Here is a 17,972-nt window from a genome sequence, read left to right on the forward strand (position 1 = left end):
TCTAGTGCCCCCAGAGCAGCTAACAGCCCTGCCCTAATGGGCATTCACAGTGTGCCTCCCACAGGACACTTCTTTTACCTGGAGGACGGCCTAGTGCCTACCTGTCTGATGTGTGAGCAGGGCATCCTTCAGACGGGAAACTTGTTCATACTGGTGACGTCCTGAGGCTCTCCGACCCGTGTCCAGTTTATGTCTAGCTGACCATTGGTCTGGGAGCCCCACCCTGCATTCTCCGCAGGGGAAAACCCAGCCCGGGCAGTCCCTAGTTCTTTAGACAGAAGATGCAACTTCAATTCACCACCACAATAGACAATAAGGTCTTACAGATCCTAGGCAGGGAGGGTGCAATGAATTAGGACAGTCTTCTGCTCTGGGGTCACACAAGACAGGAAGGAAGAGTCAGGCACAGGGAGAGAGAGAGGGAGGGAGAGGGAGGGAGAGAGGAGGGCAACTAGCAGCACATATAAGAGGGTGTGGCCACCTTAGCTTTTTGCAGGACTGACTGAATGATCTGCTTAAAGGAAGCTGCAGGGAGGGCCCAGTGTCTGAGGCAGCAGAGAGGCCTCTGAGTTCTCATGTCTGGCCACAGGCTTGAGCCCTTTGGGTGTGGTGTTCTACTTCTAAAGTCTAGGCAGCAGCTTTTGCTGTGTCGTTCCCATTCCACACCCCAAGAAACATCCCCAAGTAAAACGACTTCACTGCTTTTCAGGTTCTTTTTCATTGAAGTGTCGTCAACAAACTCCCTAAGACTATGAGCGAAATGGGTCACTTCCACTTGATCTGCATTCCCCACGGCACGAGGAGCTCCGTGGGCACCCCAGCCTTGGTTGTGGGATGAAGAAGAGGAGAGAGTAAAAAGGGAAAAAGAGGGGAGAGGAGAAAGGGAGGGGAGGAAAAGAGGACAAGAGAGAGAGACAAAAAGGGATAACTGAGGCAGGCCCTTTATGGAAGGGACCCTATGCCAGCTGTCGGTGCCGTTGGAAACTGCAGCAGGAGGAAGACTGCTTCTCTTTTCATAGAGGACGCTGGGGTGGTGGGGAGGGCTGGGTTATGACTTTAGAGAGCTCTCAGCTCTCCCTTTGATGATATCGCTCCCCCTTAGGTGTGGGGGTGCTCATCTGGCCTCCTGTCCCTCACCCCAAGTCTGAAGCAGCAGGTGGGGTGAGACCACGCCCGGGAATGGGTGGAAGAACATAGGGGAAATGTGAGTAGTTGGCTTTATGTTCCAGCTCAGGAAAACATGCAGGGCAGACACCACAGTCCTCTGGCCCCGTTTTACTGATGATGAATCTGAGGTCAGGTTATGTGCACCAAGGTCACAAAATAAGTCAGTGTGGAAGCTGGGAAACGAATCTGGATCTCTAAATAATCGGCTGTAATCTTACAAGAACATCCAACCACACAGCCACCTGGTGAACACACCCAGAGTTCAGTTGCACAAGCCTGCTTTATCTTTCTCATGGAAGGTAGGAAAAGGGCAGTCAGAAATTGGAGGAGCCACATGCACGGCTAGTGGGAATGTAAATGGGCTGTACACCTTCTGAAAACTGCTTGGAAACATCCATTAAAGCTGACTATATGCACTCTGGGACCCAGCAATTTCATACCTAGGTACATCCCCAAACAAGCAAGTGCTTTCATGCACAGAATAATTAACGTGCAAGAATGCTCAAAGCAGACACATTCTAGAAATGATGCAAATGCCCATGAATAGCAAAATCGATAACTAAATTGTGGCGTATTTGTACGATAAAATACCACACAGCAATGACAATGTGGTGGCTACATGCAGTAATATGTGTTAATGTCATCAAAGACATAAATGAAAATATATCGCATGAGTCCACCATTTATGTGATGTGCAAAAGGAAGCAAAGCCAATCCGCAGTCATGGAGGGCAGAATGTTGGTTACTTTGGGGGGAATATTGGCTGGCAGGGGCCACGAGGGAGCTTTCTGGGGTGCTGGTCACATTCTATATCTTGATCTGGGGGCAGCTGCACAGCTGTATAAACTTTAACTTGATATTGGAGTTTGTGTGGGTGTGTGTGTATGTGTGTGTGTGTGTGTATATATATATATATATATATATGTATAAAATATTGCCTTTCCAAACGAAAATGCTTAAAAAATATAGACTGAGAGGGATTTGGGCCACCGTTTATTTATCCTGTAAATCTTGTACGAGGCCATGTGACATCTATGTTTGACTTACCAGCAGGCCATTCATTATGCCCTATTTCCACTTTGATGGTTCTCCTGCCATTTGACTTTCCCCGGTTTGAGCGATTCAGTGCCTGTCCGGCACAGGTTTGTGCCGCTGACCTTGCTCAAATCCCAGCGTCGGACTGAAAACCAACACCGAGACTCCGGATCTCAACAGGCCTGGTGGGAAATTTGCTGCAAACTTAACGCAGATGAAAACCCTTGGAGTTTTAACACCGAGGAACAGTCAATGGCTCTCCAGGATATTGACGGATTTTATGTTTCTCAAGTAAATACTGTTCCATTACTATTCCAAATATGTCTCCAGTTAAAATTAGGAGGGAGATAAACAAGTCTAATTTTTATGGTACCATCTGGTCACAGGCCAATGGAGAAGCAGTTAAGCCCTTTATTGCTAATCTATGCTTAGAACTGACACATTTCTGCTTTGAAAACATCGCATTTCTGAATAAATAGTTTGCCCTGGACGTAGCCTTTAGCTCACAGGAGAGTTAAAGTGACTTAGTTGCTGGCTGGGGCATCAAAATGGCCATTAACCATCACCCCCTTGCAGTATATATCCCCAAATCCGCTATCCTTGTGTACAGGGAGGCTGATGTGCAGGCAAAGACCATCCACATAGGGCAGGAGCCATAATGAGATCCACATAAAAAATTAGACTCCATTGAGGGTCTTCAGCCACACTCCCCTGGTGGCTTCAAATGAGATCACATCTACATGAGTAAGGAGAGCCATCGCGTCCAAATCGGGTTCCAGATCCAATTCAATCAATAGAAGAGCTGGCTCAGGGCCTGCCTAAATGTGGAGCCTTCAGTCTTGCCTGCTTTATTTTTAACACGGTTATTACAGTCAATAAATGAAAATGAAATCTTTGGAAGCAATAAAAACTTTCATGTCTATTTTGATCCTTCCTGAATGAGGCAGCTTCACATTAAAGCCTGTTTGACTACCTCCTCCATTCATAGCCTACCTCATATCTCCTATGGCCCTTACCGTGGCTGCTGTGCAGACTGGCGTTCACAAGTTATTTCCACACCGGTTATTTCTCAGGTTTTCACAATCACCAAGGTCTCTGTGTAAACCCAGTTAGGAGCCCCGAGAGAAGGAGGGTGAATAAAACACAAGGCAAAGACCCGATATCATGGAGTCCCAATTGTGTGATCTGTTGGCCACTGGTTGCCAATAGTTGCCAATCAGAGAGTAAGATGTTTCTAAATACTAAATATCGTGATTCTAAAGAGTGATTCTTACATATTATGGTGTATTGGAATTCACCCAAAAAGGATGTAAAAATAACTCTGGAGGGGCTAAAACTAGTTATCTATATTTCAACAGGATCCCCACGTCGTTCCATCGGACACAAAAATGTCAAAAGCATCTTCGTAAGGAAAGGGCGATAGAGTAGGAGTGCTTAATCATTTTTATATCCCACCACCTGGAATTTGGAAGCTGCTCTGTTATTCTTTGTTGAATGAATGACTAGAAGGGAGAATGAATGAATGAATGAATGAAAAAATGGGTGAATAAATTGCAGGATTTGCCAAAGGCACCCAGTCCTTCCTAACTTGATTAGAAAGTTGGTGATTTACAGAGTAGCCTAGCTCAGCCCCTACTGCGATTTCTGCCTTTGAAGTCTCAATTTGATTAAAACACTTTTAGCAAGGAACAATAACTTTCTGAAATGCTGGGGATTATGCAGTTCCAAGGAGCTCAGTGGGGAATAAGCAATTCTGGCAACCCAGGCAGGTCCTTGTGAACCCTGCGAGCAAGCCCGTATCGGGGCCAAACATCTGACTTCCCTGAGTTGCACTCTGTCCTTGTTTCGTTCCTTCTCATCTCTTGCTTCTGGGTCCTGAGTTTTCCCCAAACTGCCAGGGTTGAATGATCTCAAAAATTAGGCTGAGCCTGTTCCCCTGGTGCCAGGGCCTGAGGCACGGACAGGGCTCCTTCACCGTGGAAAAATGGAAAAACGTGGAGGTCACTTTCTCTCCCACCCTCAACCTCTGCCGCCAAGCTATTTTGCCCGGGATCATCTGCTGGGAACTGAAGCCGTGTCCTGTTAGTAAAAGACGAAGGAACACTGAATCTGGGGTCTGACCAGTCTGTGTTTAAATCACAGCTCTGCGCCTTTCCAGATGAGAAAACCTGCCTCTCAAGATGCCTATGAAGGTTCCCGCAGCTAAAGGAGAGACAGCATTGCATAACCGTTCAAGCAAAGATCCTAGAGCCCTCCTGCGTAGGTTCTCAGATCTGCCGAGTTGCTGGGTGATCTTGAACACCTTACGAAACCTACATGTGACTCAGTTCCCTCGTCTCGAAACAGGGCTTGATAATCATAACTCGTGCCATTTAATCACTGTGAGGATCAAATGAAATGAATACAGGTAAAGACTTAGACGATTTTGTGATACACAGTTACCACTCTGTGTTACTTACCATAAATTTCTATAAAAATAATAATAATCATGGTAGCTTTGAACTACTTCCATGTAGAGAAACGGAAAGCTGCCCCATGCCCTTCAAGGGGATTCTCAGATTCTCTGCACCTCCCCTCCCCCAACCCCCTCCCCGGCCCCCAAATCCTTGTTTTGCATTTATTTCTTTAAATGGGCAGAGGCTGCTGGTCTCATTAGGGTGTTGCTGAGTCATCTGAGGACACAGGGGCCTATGTCAGGAAGAACTGCTGGCAGGAGAAGCCAGCAGGAGGCAGATGAGACACCTCGAGGCAGGATTGAGTCAGTTGGTGGTCTGTACCTTGCACCACAGCCCTGGCCCTGAGACAAGGCAGTGGACGGCCCTGAGACTCCCTGAGTTTCCCCTGCATCGTGGCTGATTCTCAGCCCAACAAATCCAGCCTGCTCTGTGGATGCCCAGGCTCGATACTGCCTCTCCTCTCCCGTTCCTTCCTCCTTAGCCTTACCACTCCCTGCCTTTTACCCCTTCTCCTCCTGTAGCCTCCTCTTTCTTCCCTCGTTCCTTCCTTGGAGATTCTGCTCTTTTCTCTTTTTCTTTATCCTTTATCATGTTCTTTTTCCTGTTCCTTCCTTTTTTCCCTTCTAATTTCTCCCTAATATATCTCTGTCCCTTTTTCCTTTCTTACTTGCCTTTTCTTTCTCCTGTCTCTGAGCTCAATCTTCTCCCTTCCCTTAGGAGGATGGGGCAGCCAGCAGCATTAAGTCTCCTCTGCCTTCCTTACCTTTCTCTAGACAGTCTAGGTCAGGTGCCACCAAACGTTTTCTGTGAAGGGCCAGACAGCAAATATTTTGGGCTTTGCAGGTCGTATGGTCTCTGTCGCAACGACTCCACGCTGTTGCTTTTAGTGTGAAGTCAGCCACAGATAGCACGTAAGAGAATCGGTGTGACTGTGTTTCCGTAAAACCACGTCTTCAAAAAGAGGCCGTGGCTCTATCTGGGCCGTGGGTTTTGCCAAATGCTGAGGAAAATGTTCTCTCTCTTGTTACCCCCTTGATCACAAACCAGCAGAATGGAGGACAGATTTCAGCCTCGTGTTTTTTAATTGCTGGGCCCCTGCAGGTCCCATCCCTGGCTAGTCCCTCCCGGGTTCCTGATTGAAGAGGCCGAGTCCTAGACCCTCCTTTGATCTGGTGGGCACGGAGGAGCCAGGAGTGCTGATGCATGTTGCTGACAGTTAAGTGCGAACGCCTGAATTACTGTCTGAAGTTAGAGGATTTGGAAAACAAGTCTTGGTTGGTAAGAGACGTGCAATACACAGAGAGAGAGACAGACAGAGAGAGAGATATATATATTAAGAAGGAATCTTTCAAGTATTTAAGTTCTTAGGACTACAGGGGTAAACCCAGCAAAGAACACAGTGGGGGTTCAACCCCGTTTGGCAGAGAGAGGATCCGGCTAAGACGCAACCCTCCAGACGTCACTCTGGGTTGCCAGGGATTTAGAGCTCTCTACTTATGCCAATGACATCGCAATGAACAAGACCACAGGTAGTTGTGAAGGTGGGAAAAATCGAGGGTGGAGCAACACAGCGTTATTTCACAAGCTCCTCCTTGGGGGAGGGACTCGGGCTGGAGCTTGGGGGATGCTTACGAAGGAGAGAGTGCGATGACGTGAGCAGCCTTGGTGTGTCAAAGAAAGATCTAAACCAAGCATAGGCGCTTGAGGAGATTCTGGGCGGGAAACCTGCCTCTGGTTCCTCCATTAGTGAGGTCTTCCCTAAGACAAACCAAGTGTTTGTGAGTCCGTGTGGTCTCCCCTGTCCTGCCTCTACTGCACTGCAGGGAAGGGGAGGGGCATGGAGACAGCAGAGCTCGTTCTATTGGAGGCTTTTATGATTTGGGGCGTGCCGCTGGCCTCCATGGCTGGGGACACCCCGACTGTCCTCCTCACCCCTCGCTCCTACCACGGAGGCCAGGTCTTCCCCAGAGGAACAGGACAAGGGATCATTAAAAGTTCTGTTTTGTTTTTAATATATAACTGGCCTAGGAGGCAGGAAATCTGGGGTTTAGGCCCAACTCTGCCACTCCTCGGTGTACAACCTTGGGTAAGGTCATACCCCTCTCTGGCTTCAGTCTCCCTTTTACTGGACCTAGTAGCAATTCGTATTCACTCCAGTTCTAAGAGCCAGGAAATATATAGTCTTGCTGGCTATACACATCCCAGAGGATTTTGTTAAAGAGATTAATGACTACAATAATACACAAATTAAACAATGAAGGAATTTGCACCTGTCTTATAGTGAATACAGTGGCAAGAGGCTTGGGAAGATTATCACATCAGGCAATGATTTAGTGGTTACCTCCTTGCATCTCTCTGGAATTGTCTACTGTCCTTCCTAAAGAAAGCAATGTCCAGGAGTTTGAGACTAGCCTGAGCAAGAGCAACACTCAGTTTCTACTAAAAATAGAAAAAAAAACAAAAAACAAAAAAAACTAGCTGGACAACTAAAAATAGAAACAAAAAATTAGCCAGGCATGGTGGTACATGCCTATAGTCCCAGCTACTTGGGAGGCTGAGGCAGGAGGATCGCTTGAGCCCAGGAGTTTGAGGTTGCGGTGAGCTAGGCTGACACCATGACACTCCGGGCACAGAGTAAGGCTTTGTCTCCAAAAAAAAAAAAAAAAAGAAAGAAAGAAAGAAAGCAATGTCTCCTGCATTGGAGAAGATAGTCAATAGTCAATATTCAAGTGGTGACATAAATCCTGCAAAAGTAAATGTCTGCAGCATTTTCAAATTCATTCATTCATTTAACAAATGTTGTTTGAGCACCTGCTGTGTGCCAAGCTCAGCTGTGAGTTCTGGGGGACAGAAGGAGCAACAGAGAGGGACACGGATGGTGTATGCCCTCAAGGGACTCACAATACAGTGCACTCAAGTGGGCCAAGGGACACAGATGCCACCAATGAGCTGGCATCTCACATGTGCCAGGTACCGGGCTGGTTGCTTCATATTTGTTTTCACTCTTAATCTTTAAACAATTCTGATTTAAAAATGAGGAAACTGAGATTCAAAGAAATTAATTTTCCCAAGGTATCACCATTAGGAAATTGTAGAACCTTTATCTTGCTCATTTCACTTCTCTTGCTTTGCTAAATACCACAGGAATGCTACAAGCATGGAGCTAAAGGAGTTTCTAGGAAGAGTATCTAGCTTAGAGGTCTTTATGGGAGACTTCATGGAGGGACACAGAGGCCGAAGGGTGAGTCAGTGTCAAATCAGGAAATGGGTTAGGAGAAGAGGGGAGGAGGAATTCCATTTGTAAAGGGGCCCGCATCAAACAGTCCACGCTTATCTGATAAAACTTCAAATGGTGGAATTTTGGAAAGCTGAATGGGAAAAGTATTTAGAGGTGGGGTCTTCAGGAATGTCCTCAGCCCACACTGCCATGCCATTCCTAAGCCAGCCCTGAGAAGATGGGCCGTGAAGGCCTCTCAGGGATGTGCTGTTCTCAGAACAGACAGGCGTGTGTGGTCATCACTGTCCAAGCTGCAGGCGTGTCCGGCTCTCCCCAAGACTCAGACGTCAGCCCAAAGACATTAAGCTGGGAAGTTGGACAAGGGCAGTGCTGAGGATATTAGCAACCTACTTAGTGGCCCACAGCAATTTATGAGAAGTCTAATTAGATACAAGAACTTATGCAATCACACAAATGCTCTCTATTCCGCCTGGCAGTGTAGGGTCCCTGGCCACCAAATGCCATCCTGCATGTTTCAGTGGAAGAGTGGCCAACAGATAAAGGAATCGGGATACCAGCACTGATCCACGAAGAGATAGGGAGGGGCTTCTCCACTGACACCCCTCCCAGACTCCCCACTCCAAGATCTGTGAGCATCATTATCCTGGGTTGGGGTTTTCCAAAGCTCTAGCATCAGTGGTAGCAAGATTTCTTATTGATGCAAGAGCAGAACTTGTGGTCCCTTCCAATCTGTTAGCAATCTGGATGAACCTTTAAATGACTGCTGGCAAAGTTTTAGCACAAAAGGGACAGAGGGAACCCAATGAACTAAAATTATATATCTATATAGTATCTTTCAAATATTTCACATATGACATCTATTATATATACCCAAATATAATTAGGGTTACTAGTTTTAAAACTGGGAGGGTCCTGGCAAAATCAGTTGAGTTGGTCAGTCTATTAAAACAATATTAATATAAGAGACATATGTACCATAGCTTTAAAATGTTTTATATGTAATATCTATTATACATACCTAAATATGATGTAAGTGCAATGAAATATACCATGTCAATAGCTCATAAAATATATGATAAAAAATGTATATATTTAATTTTGTTTGTTCAATCAACTTAGATGAGATTTCAGGGACGAGTAATATATTTCTGAGTTTAAAAATAAATCCACAGCCGGGCGCGGTGGCTCACGCCTGTAATCCTAGCACTCTGGGAGGCCGAGGCGGGCGGATTGCTCGAGGTTGGGAGTTCGAAACCATCCTGAGCGAGACCCCGTCTCTACCAAAAATAGAAAGAAATGAATTGACCAACTAAAAATATATATACAAAAAATTAGCCGGGCATGGTGGTGCATGCCTGTAGTCCCAGCTACTTGGGAGGCTGAGGCAGCAGGATCACTTGAGCCCAGGAGTTTGAGGTTGCTGTGAGCTAGGCTGATGCCACGGCACTCACTCTAGCCAGGGCAACAAAAAGTGAGACTCTGTCTCAAAAAAAAAATAAATAAATAAATAAATCCACAACCACGAAAACTTTGTACCAAAGTACAAAGAGAAAGATTAAATGCTTCTCAGTGCTTAAAAATATTACTTATAGCTAAGGTGACCTGGCCACCAGCAACTAAGATTTCTCCCTGTAGCATGGCTTATGGAAAGATGATCAGAAATGGAATCAGACGAACTTGGTTCAATTTTTACATCCATGAAAAAAATCTGCACAGGGTGTTGTCCGTGGACTGGCAGCATGAGAGTAACCTAGGAGCTTGCTAGAAATGCAGGGTCTCAGGCTGCACCCCAAACCCACTGAAACGAAAGCTTTGCTTTAGCAATATCCCTGGATGACTCCTGTTCCTGGTAAAGTGGGAGACGCTTTGCTCTAGCTTCCGTAACCCAGCCAGCCTCATCTTCCTGCTCTGCAAAGCGGAGATAATAAGTCTACTCCGGAATGTCACATAAAGAGTTACCAGAACATCGCGTGTGATGTTGGCATGGGTTTGGACACAGAGTAGGGGCTCAAAAACAATCATTTCCTTCCCTATCCTCAGCATTACTTGTTTTTGAATAATATACAACCTTGGTCCCCTCAATATCTTTTTTCAGGCCCTTGTATAATGAAAGGGTTTTGACGTTTACAATTTTCCTTCTGCCTCTTCAAATCCCAGAATTATACAAAAATGTCACAAGATCCATGAGATAGACGGGACCTAAAAGATCCCCTGTCCGCCTTTACTTTGAAGCCAGAAATGCCATTCATTAAGTCCCAGGCTCACGCAGTCTGTATGTTCTCACGCAAGTGCCACCATTTAGGCACCAGGGAAGAATCTGGTACCCCACGGAGACTTGCCGGTTGCTGGATGAATAAATGGCCGCGGCTTCTGTGAACTCTGGTCCGTTCTATTCTTGGTCTAAATCTCACTACACTTGTTTTCTTTCTGACTCATTCTGTCCTTTCCTTCTTCCATTAAAAAAAAAAAAAACTAATATGTCTCATATTTCTCCTTGGCCAGTCTCTTATTTACCCAAGACACCTAAGAAGAATATATATATATATATATATATATATATATATATATATATATATATAATGTGTGTGTGTGTGTTTGTATGTCTACATATATGCATATACAAATTCATGCATGTGAGGTATTATAAACGTGTTTTTCTTTTTAAGAGTAGATATTTTAAGTTTATATATTGTCAACCAAATGGACTGTAATTTCCTTGAAGGGAAGAAGAAAAAGACCATGATATCTCCTCCTGGAACACTAGTGCCTATAAAGGTATCTGACTCTACGGAACTATTGGGTATTCGTGCTGACCAGTGCTGACAAATACCTGAGCATGTTGTTACTAAACCACGGAGAGCCAAAGGTCCCACGGTGCACGCCACCGTCTCAGAACGGACACAGACGATTAGAGGAGGAAAGAACGCCAAAGTGTTACTGGGAGCCCGTGCACCCCTCGAGGCAGATTGGGAGCCCCTTTTCCTAGGGAAACGCATGGCAGGCTTCACGTAAGAGGTTCCCCTGATCATCAAACGCTCCCCTCAAAGGTTATATTTACACAGCTCATTAGGAACATTTTTTATACTTTTGACACTTATTAGACTCGTAATCGTCCACCGAAGCTACTCTATAACAAGAGATAAACACTCCATTCTAGAGGATGAATAATAATTAGGCACCGCTCGGCGCTGTGCTCTTCACAGGTCTAATTTTAGAGCATAATTAATCCTGCCGAAGCTGCATAAGATAAGTGAAATATTTATGCAGCTGTGTTAATTCATGTATTTACTCCTAGAGAGACATTCAGAATTGGACATGGCTTTCCGGGAAGATTATCTTAAGACGCCCTCTGGAGCAGCGTCTTTTTCTCTCCCGTGGCGTTGCCTCCAGATGGCCTCCAGAGACGAAGCTGAGAGGACACATTTGCCAACCCCACAGTCTGGCCAGGACAGCAGGGAGACTGGACGTGAAATATCGATGCGCACCTACGTGTTCTGCAGGTGCAAGGAACAAACCTCTGGCCTATCCGGATGCAAACACTTTTCATTTTTCATTTGCCACAAAGAGAACGTTTTCTGTCCAGCACCACAAAGGTGGTTTCCATGATACTGACTTGATTATATTATTGCCAGAACAACACTAGAGAAGTTGTGTTTGATTAAGAGAGTTGTGCACGAACAGCTATGGTGATGATGAGGAGGAGAGGACCGTGATGACGACGATGAGAAGGATGGTGATGGTGATGATGGGGGAGATGGTGATGATAGTGATGATGATATTGACATGATGATGATGATGATGATGATGGTAGTGATGATGGTGATGGTCATGATGAGGATGAAGATGATGGCAGTGACAATGATGAGAAGAATGATGAGGATGATGATAGAGGTGATGGCTATGGTAACGAGAATGATGATGTTGACGATTATCATAGTGATGATATTTCATGATAATGAGGATGATGATGGTGATGATGATGGTGATGGTGATGATAGTGATGATAGTGATATTGAGATGATGGTGGTGATGATGATGGTGGTGATGGTAATGGTGATGATGAGGATGAGGATGATGGTGATGATGATAGTGGTGATGGTAATGGTGATGATGAGGATGATGGTGATGATGACAGTGGTGATGGTAATGGTGATGATGAGAATGATGGTGATGATGATAGTGGTGATAGTAATGGTGATGATGAGGATGATGGTGATGATGACAATGGTGATGGTAATGGTGATGATGAGGATAAGGATGATGGTGATGATGACAGTGGTGATGGCAATGGTGATGATGAGGATGAGGATGACGGTGATGATAATGGTGATGATGAGGATGAGGATGATGGTGATGATGATGATGATGACAGTGATGGCGGAGGTGATGGCTATGGTAATGAGAATGATGGTGTTGACAATTATCATAGTGATGATGATTATTGAGATGATGATGAGGAGGAGGAGAATGGTAATGGTGGTGGTAATGATAATGCTGATAATGATGGTGACAGCTAACATTTATTGAACCATTTCTACGTTCCAGAGGCTGTGCTAAGCTACCTGCTTCACAATGTATTCTCCCATTTTGTCTTCACACCAACCCTGGTAGGTAAATATTTCTGTGCCCTTTAGCAGATGAGTAAACCGAGGCTGAGAAAGATAAATACTTTCACAGAAGTATTTGTAAATGGGACAATAGATTTAGTTTGGATATGCACTAAATTATTCCTTCCTAAAGGGTTTATACAACTCAAGAGTTTAATTAGTCACCTTTGATAGACATCTCGGAGAATTAAATTAAACAAGAGTTTGACTCTCATCTGTAAAATGGGGATAAGCAATATGTAACCTCATAATGCTGCTATGAAGATGAAATTAAAGAACACATGTGATGCATCCAGTACAACTGACATATCCTAGTCCCTAAATATGTTAGCTGTTTCATAATAGATGTTGCGAGAGTAATGACAATGGTGAGTAGAGCTAGACTCAGAACTTGCTTAATTGACAGATACCCCTCACATATACCAGACGGACAGATACCACCACATCCTGTCAAATGAAATACATCCCAACACCAACCATTCATCTATACATGTATTTATTCATTCAATCCTTCCTTGACCAATTACCTGTTATGTTCAGGGGTTTTTGGTAAATGCTGGAAACAAGACACCTGCGTGCTGAGTAGTTCACCTATGTAGGGTGCTTAAGCACCCCTGTGATAGACAGAGCAATTGGCCCCAAGTCTTCAGTGTCCACACTTCTTGCCATAAAACTTCAAAACTCCTCTCATAAATGGTAGCATGTACTTTCAATACCTTGACCATGGACAAGGCCATCTGACTTGCTTTAGACAGGAGGGTGTTAGCAGACAGCAACGTGACAAAGCAGAGATCTGAATGTGCACGTGCAGTTAGGTGCTCTTTTCTGTGCTTCTGACATAGCCAGGACAAGGGCTGCCCTATGTGACTGGTGCCCCTTCAGCCTGAGACCCAGAATAAACATTCGTGGAGCAGAGACCACACTGTTGGCCTCTGGGCTTACAGCAGAAAGTAGAGCCACCATACACGCCCCAGCCTGAGTCAGAGCTCCTCCGCTCAGCCTGCACTCCCACGAGCAAAGCAAATGGTTATTGTTGCGTGCCTCTAAGATTCCACAGCGAACGCTGACCAACATAGCCACAAATCATTATTACGCAGCAGAGAACATGGCCAGTGACCTGAGGAAGGTACAAATGCCCTATGGGGAATTCAAAGAATCAGATGTTCTGATTTGAAAGTTAAATATAAAACACGTTTAAAATGCTTGACGGCACTGTGGGAATCTAGGGTTTAATTCTGGGAGTTGGGAGAAGAGAAGAAGCTGCGAGGAATTACACACCATGTTCAAGTTCACACCAACCTTATGCACTAACCTCTGCTTATCTGGGTATTGCATTTGATTATAGTGGCTGCTGGATTTTCCTCTCCCGACTGTGGACAAGTGTAGTATATTCTCTCAGCGTCTCTGAATATAGCCTTCACCTGTTCTTGAATGGAGCTTCTGACCTATGCCCTGAGCTTTTGTGTCCTACTCACACGGAGAACGTTTGCGGTGTTAACCCGCTAATCTGTGCTGACTTTGCTTTTCCTATTTGGAAATGGCAGGTTGGTGCCATGTCCAGGCTGCAGTGAGATCGCCAGTGTGAAGTAGGAAGGGAGACAGAAGGAAACGCTTCTGGGGACACCGTTGGCTCAGCTGGCTGCACAGTTCCACAAACGCCATGATTTCACTGGACTGTAAGCCCCATGAGGGTGAAAACTGTAAAAATTTTTGCAGTTAAGGGATGAACTATAGTGAAATCCCATGGGATTCTCCCTGTTTTCTAGTGATTGCCTTTCCTCCATTCCTCATTGGGATAATGCCAGGAGCCACTCAACGTTAGTGCAACGTGACCCTACACCTAGTCACTTCTGATGGGTCCAGAAAAGAGTCTTTGATCCCAAATACATCAGGAATCTTTTCTCCGGAGTTTGAAATCTAGCACGTAGAGAACAGAGACTAGGACGTAGTGTGGCCTACTTATGCATGCTCTAGAGCAGGGTCCCTCAGCTCCAGCCTAGCGACACTTGGGGTTGGGCAATGATGTGTTTCCCGGTGTAGGGGCTGTCCTGGGCACCGTACGATGTCTGCCCAAATCCCCGCCATCAAGGCACCGGGACTGTCCTGCTGATCGTCTGTCTCTGAACCTATTTAACTCGTTCCTCAATTCGCTGAGCAACTGAGGACATGATGCTTCTGTGTCCTTAGGATACCTTTTTAAAATGTAGTTATCTAGCGTTGCTTTCCATTAGAGCAACCTGAAGAACCCTGGTAGCAAGTGACAGGCACGCAGTAAATACCATCAGTGAGTAAACTCGTTGTACAGACATCCACTGGACAGCCCCTTAGAAAACAGAGAGAGTGTGAGGGTCCCCAGTTCCCCACCATGGGAAGGGGTCACCCGGGGTCTTACCGTCACCCACAAACTGAAGCAGGGCCAGGTCAATCGGCCTCTTCCAAGGAGACCCCTTCTGGAGGGCAATTCCATAACCGGTTGTGGCAAAGATGTACCCGCTCCCGATGGTCACCAGCTTGCAGCCTTCGTCCCTCCCGGCCTTGTAATTCAAGACCGCCGCATCATAGATGAAAGCGTCGAGCTTCCTGAAATGACAAGAAACCAGGGAGTCACGGGGGTGGCTGGGTACCATCGCACGGTCCTCCTGAGGCCTGATCCAGCATCGCAAACTTTCTTTCATGCTGAGGATGATGACTCATGGCTGCTCCATCCTTTCGTCATAAAAGGATCTATTTTTAATGAGGAGATAAAAGCCAGAACCTTTTCTCTCCAACGTACAAGAGGCAGCTAAATAAGGACACGAAGAATCCATCTACCCAAGTGAGTAAACAGTCGAGTTTGCTGGTTTGCTAAGTGTTTGTCCTTAACACTCCCAACAGTGGGGAACGGTGGCCTATTTAGACAGGTTTGCATCAGAACAAAATAAACCATTAGGGGACAGGAGAGTTTGGTGGCAGTGCACAGGAAAGGGAGAGGGACTACATAAGAACAATGTCTTTTTTTTCCCAAAATAAATACACGCACTGTTTATTTATAAACCAAAAATGATTGCACCATCATTTCTTAAAACCCAAATAATACAGTATTAAAATGCAATTAAAATTATCCATAATTCAGAAGCAACCTCAGTTAACATATTGGTGAACAACCTTGCAAATGTTTTTTGTTTATGCACACACACACATACACACATACACACACAGAGGTTGGCAAACTTTTTATGTGAAGACAAGGTAATAAAAGTAATCTAGGCTTTGTGGGCTACACGGTCTCTGTTGCAACTACTCAACTCTGCTGTCGTAGGGTGTCGGGGGCTGAACTGTACCCACCTCCCAAATTCATATGTTGAAATATTAACCCCCAATACCTGGGCATGTGACCTTATTTGGAGATACGGTCATCACAGATGTAATATAGTTAAGATGAGGTTGTACTAAAGTAGAGGGTGAATCCCTGATCCACTGTGACTGGCGTCCTTACAAAAAGGCAAAATTTGGACATCTACATACACAGAAGGAGAACGCCACATACAGAATGGATTAGCTGCCACAAGCCCAGGAACTAGCAGAAGCCAGGAGAGAGGCCTGGATCTCTCCCTAGGGACTTCAGTGGGAGTGTGGCCCTGCCAACACCTTGCTCTTGGACTTCCAGCCTCCAGAACCGTGACTCGGTTTGCACCACTTCGTTATGGCGGCCCTGGGAAACTAATACGTAGCACCAAAGCAGCCACAGACAGCGTGAAAACAAATGGACTCTGCTCTGTCCCAATAAAACGTTATTTACAAAAACAGATCGGTCCCCGGGCTGTAGTTTTTCTGACCCTTGTTTTAACCCTGAAAATCTGACCGTACCATACGAACTGTTTCACAGATTGTTTTCTTCTGTCATTTCACTCATAGTGAATGTATTTTCATAACAATAAACGTAGCACTTCTAAATTCTTTATTTTTTTGATATGTTTATTTTTATTGAGGTATAACGTATAGGCAATAAAGCGCTCGATAAATTTTTAGGTGCCTCTATATCCTCGAAATCACCACGTAGTTCAAAATCTGGGACATTTACCATCAACTCGGAAGTCCTGTATTTACCCTCCCAGTTAGCACCCCTAAAAAAGCAAGCATCAAGTGATCTTTTCAACAGCACGCATATTGCTTCCAAATGTTAAAGTTATTTAACCAGGCTGAATCAGGGCTGCATGTGTCAGCTCTGAAACAGGTAGGAAAACAAAATCGGAGATGACTCCACTTCCTGACGCTCTCTCGACTTTATTGCCTTCCTTTATTTAACAAGAAATCATAAAACAGGTGAAGCAAAGAAAAATAAAAGTGGCAAAGAGAGAGGATGTGAAATGCCGCATCCTTTCGGAGGCAGCTGCTGCAGGACTCCCTGTAGGAGCAAAACTATTTGGAAGGTTTACAGCCGCATGCTTCATCTGAATTTTGTTTGTTTGTTTGTTTCTGTGATAATTTGAGATGGGGCATAACTGCAGGGCTTGTCTCACCCACAGAAAGACTCTGAGGCTTTGATCTCCAGGCTGGGTGGATCAGAGGTGTGGCACTCAGCTCTGAGAGTGTTGAAAAGGAATCAGATCGTCCAAGCAGCAGAAGAAAGCTGGGCGTTGTCAACAGTGATGACAGCCCAGAGCTGACAAACCAACTGGGAAGCAGCATTTCTGGACAGCCAGCAATACTGAGACCCGCAGAAATACAGGATGAAGAGCTCTGCAAGGTAGTAATAGGGTGTGCCCCAGGAGCACTGTAGGAACCAGGTAGAAGGGATCTGAGTTCGAGTCCAGGCTTAGATGATGGGGCAACCTCAGGAAAATCCCTTCCTCCTTTTGGATTGCTGGTTCCTCATCTGTGAGAGGAGGTGGCCACTGTGGTCTTGCTGCGATATTTGTCCAGCTATGGCACTCTATGATTTTGTAAGCCAATGGTCACCTTCCGTGACTACCAAAAGAGAAGTTGAGGCACAAGTATCCTGAGAACTTCAGGCCACAGATGGCATTGCCCTCTTAATAAAGCTGAGGTGCTTGCTACGTCAGTACTTCACAAATTTGAGTTGCCATGGAGACGCTGAGAACCTTGGTTTTAGTTAGACTTCCTGAGTCTCACCTAAGGCAGCCGGGAGCTCACCAGAGATATTTCCAAACTCTACTACAAAACCTTCTAGGGCCACGCCGTCCAACAGAACTTTCTGTAATGATGGAAACTCTCTGTGTCTGTTCCATCTAGTTTGGGTACGGAGCACTTGAAATCCGGTTAGTGCAACTCAGGACTGAGTTTTTAATTTTATTTAATGTCATTCATTCAGATGTTAATGTGAGTGGTCGCAAGTGGCTGGTGGCTATTGTAGTGGCCAGCACAGCCAGGCAGGACACTGGGTTCCCCTTCTTGTTCTTGCTCCGACCCCAAAAGGTCTACTTTTGATTTGTCTTCAATTGGAAAAAGAATAATTGTTGCTGTTGTTAA

General features: G+C 45.3%; 1 protein-coding gene across 4 annotated transcripts in view; it reads right to left on the reverse strand.

Moving 5' to 3' along the window:
* The window catches only part of GRIN2A (glutamate ionotropic receptor NMDA type subunit 2A), a 399,804-nt gene that overhangs the window by 73,932 nt on the left and 307,900 nt on the right, over nucleotides 1-17,972 (reverse strand). For all 4 annotated transcript variants that reach the window (XM_012785171.2, XM_012785153.3, XM_012785158.3 and 1 more), the window contains exon 12: nucleotides 14,896-15,083. In XM_012785171.2, coding sequence (XP_012640625.1) covers nucleotides 14,896-15,083 — 188 coding nt within the window. The remainder of the gene's footprint in view (nucleotides 1-14,895; nucleotides 15,084-17,972) is intronic.

Source organism: Microcebus murinus, chromosome 19 (assembly GCF_040939455.1).
Source record: "Microcebus murinus isolate Inina chromosome 19, M.murinus_Inina_mat1.0, whole genome shotgun sequence".
NCBI classification, from domain to species: Eukaryota; Metazoa; Chordata; class Mammalia; order Primates; family Cheirogaleidae; genus Microcebus; species Microcebus murinus.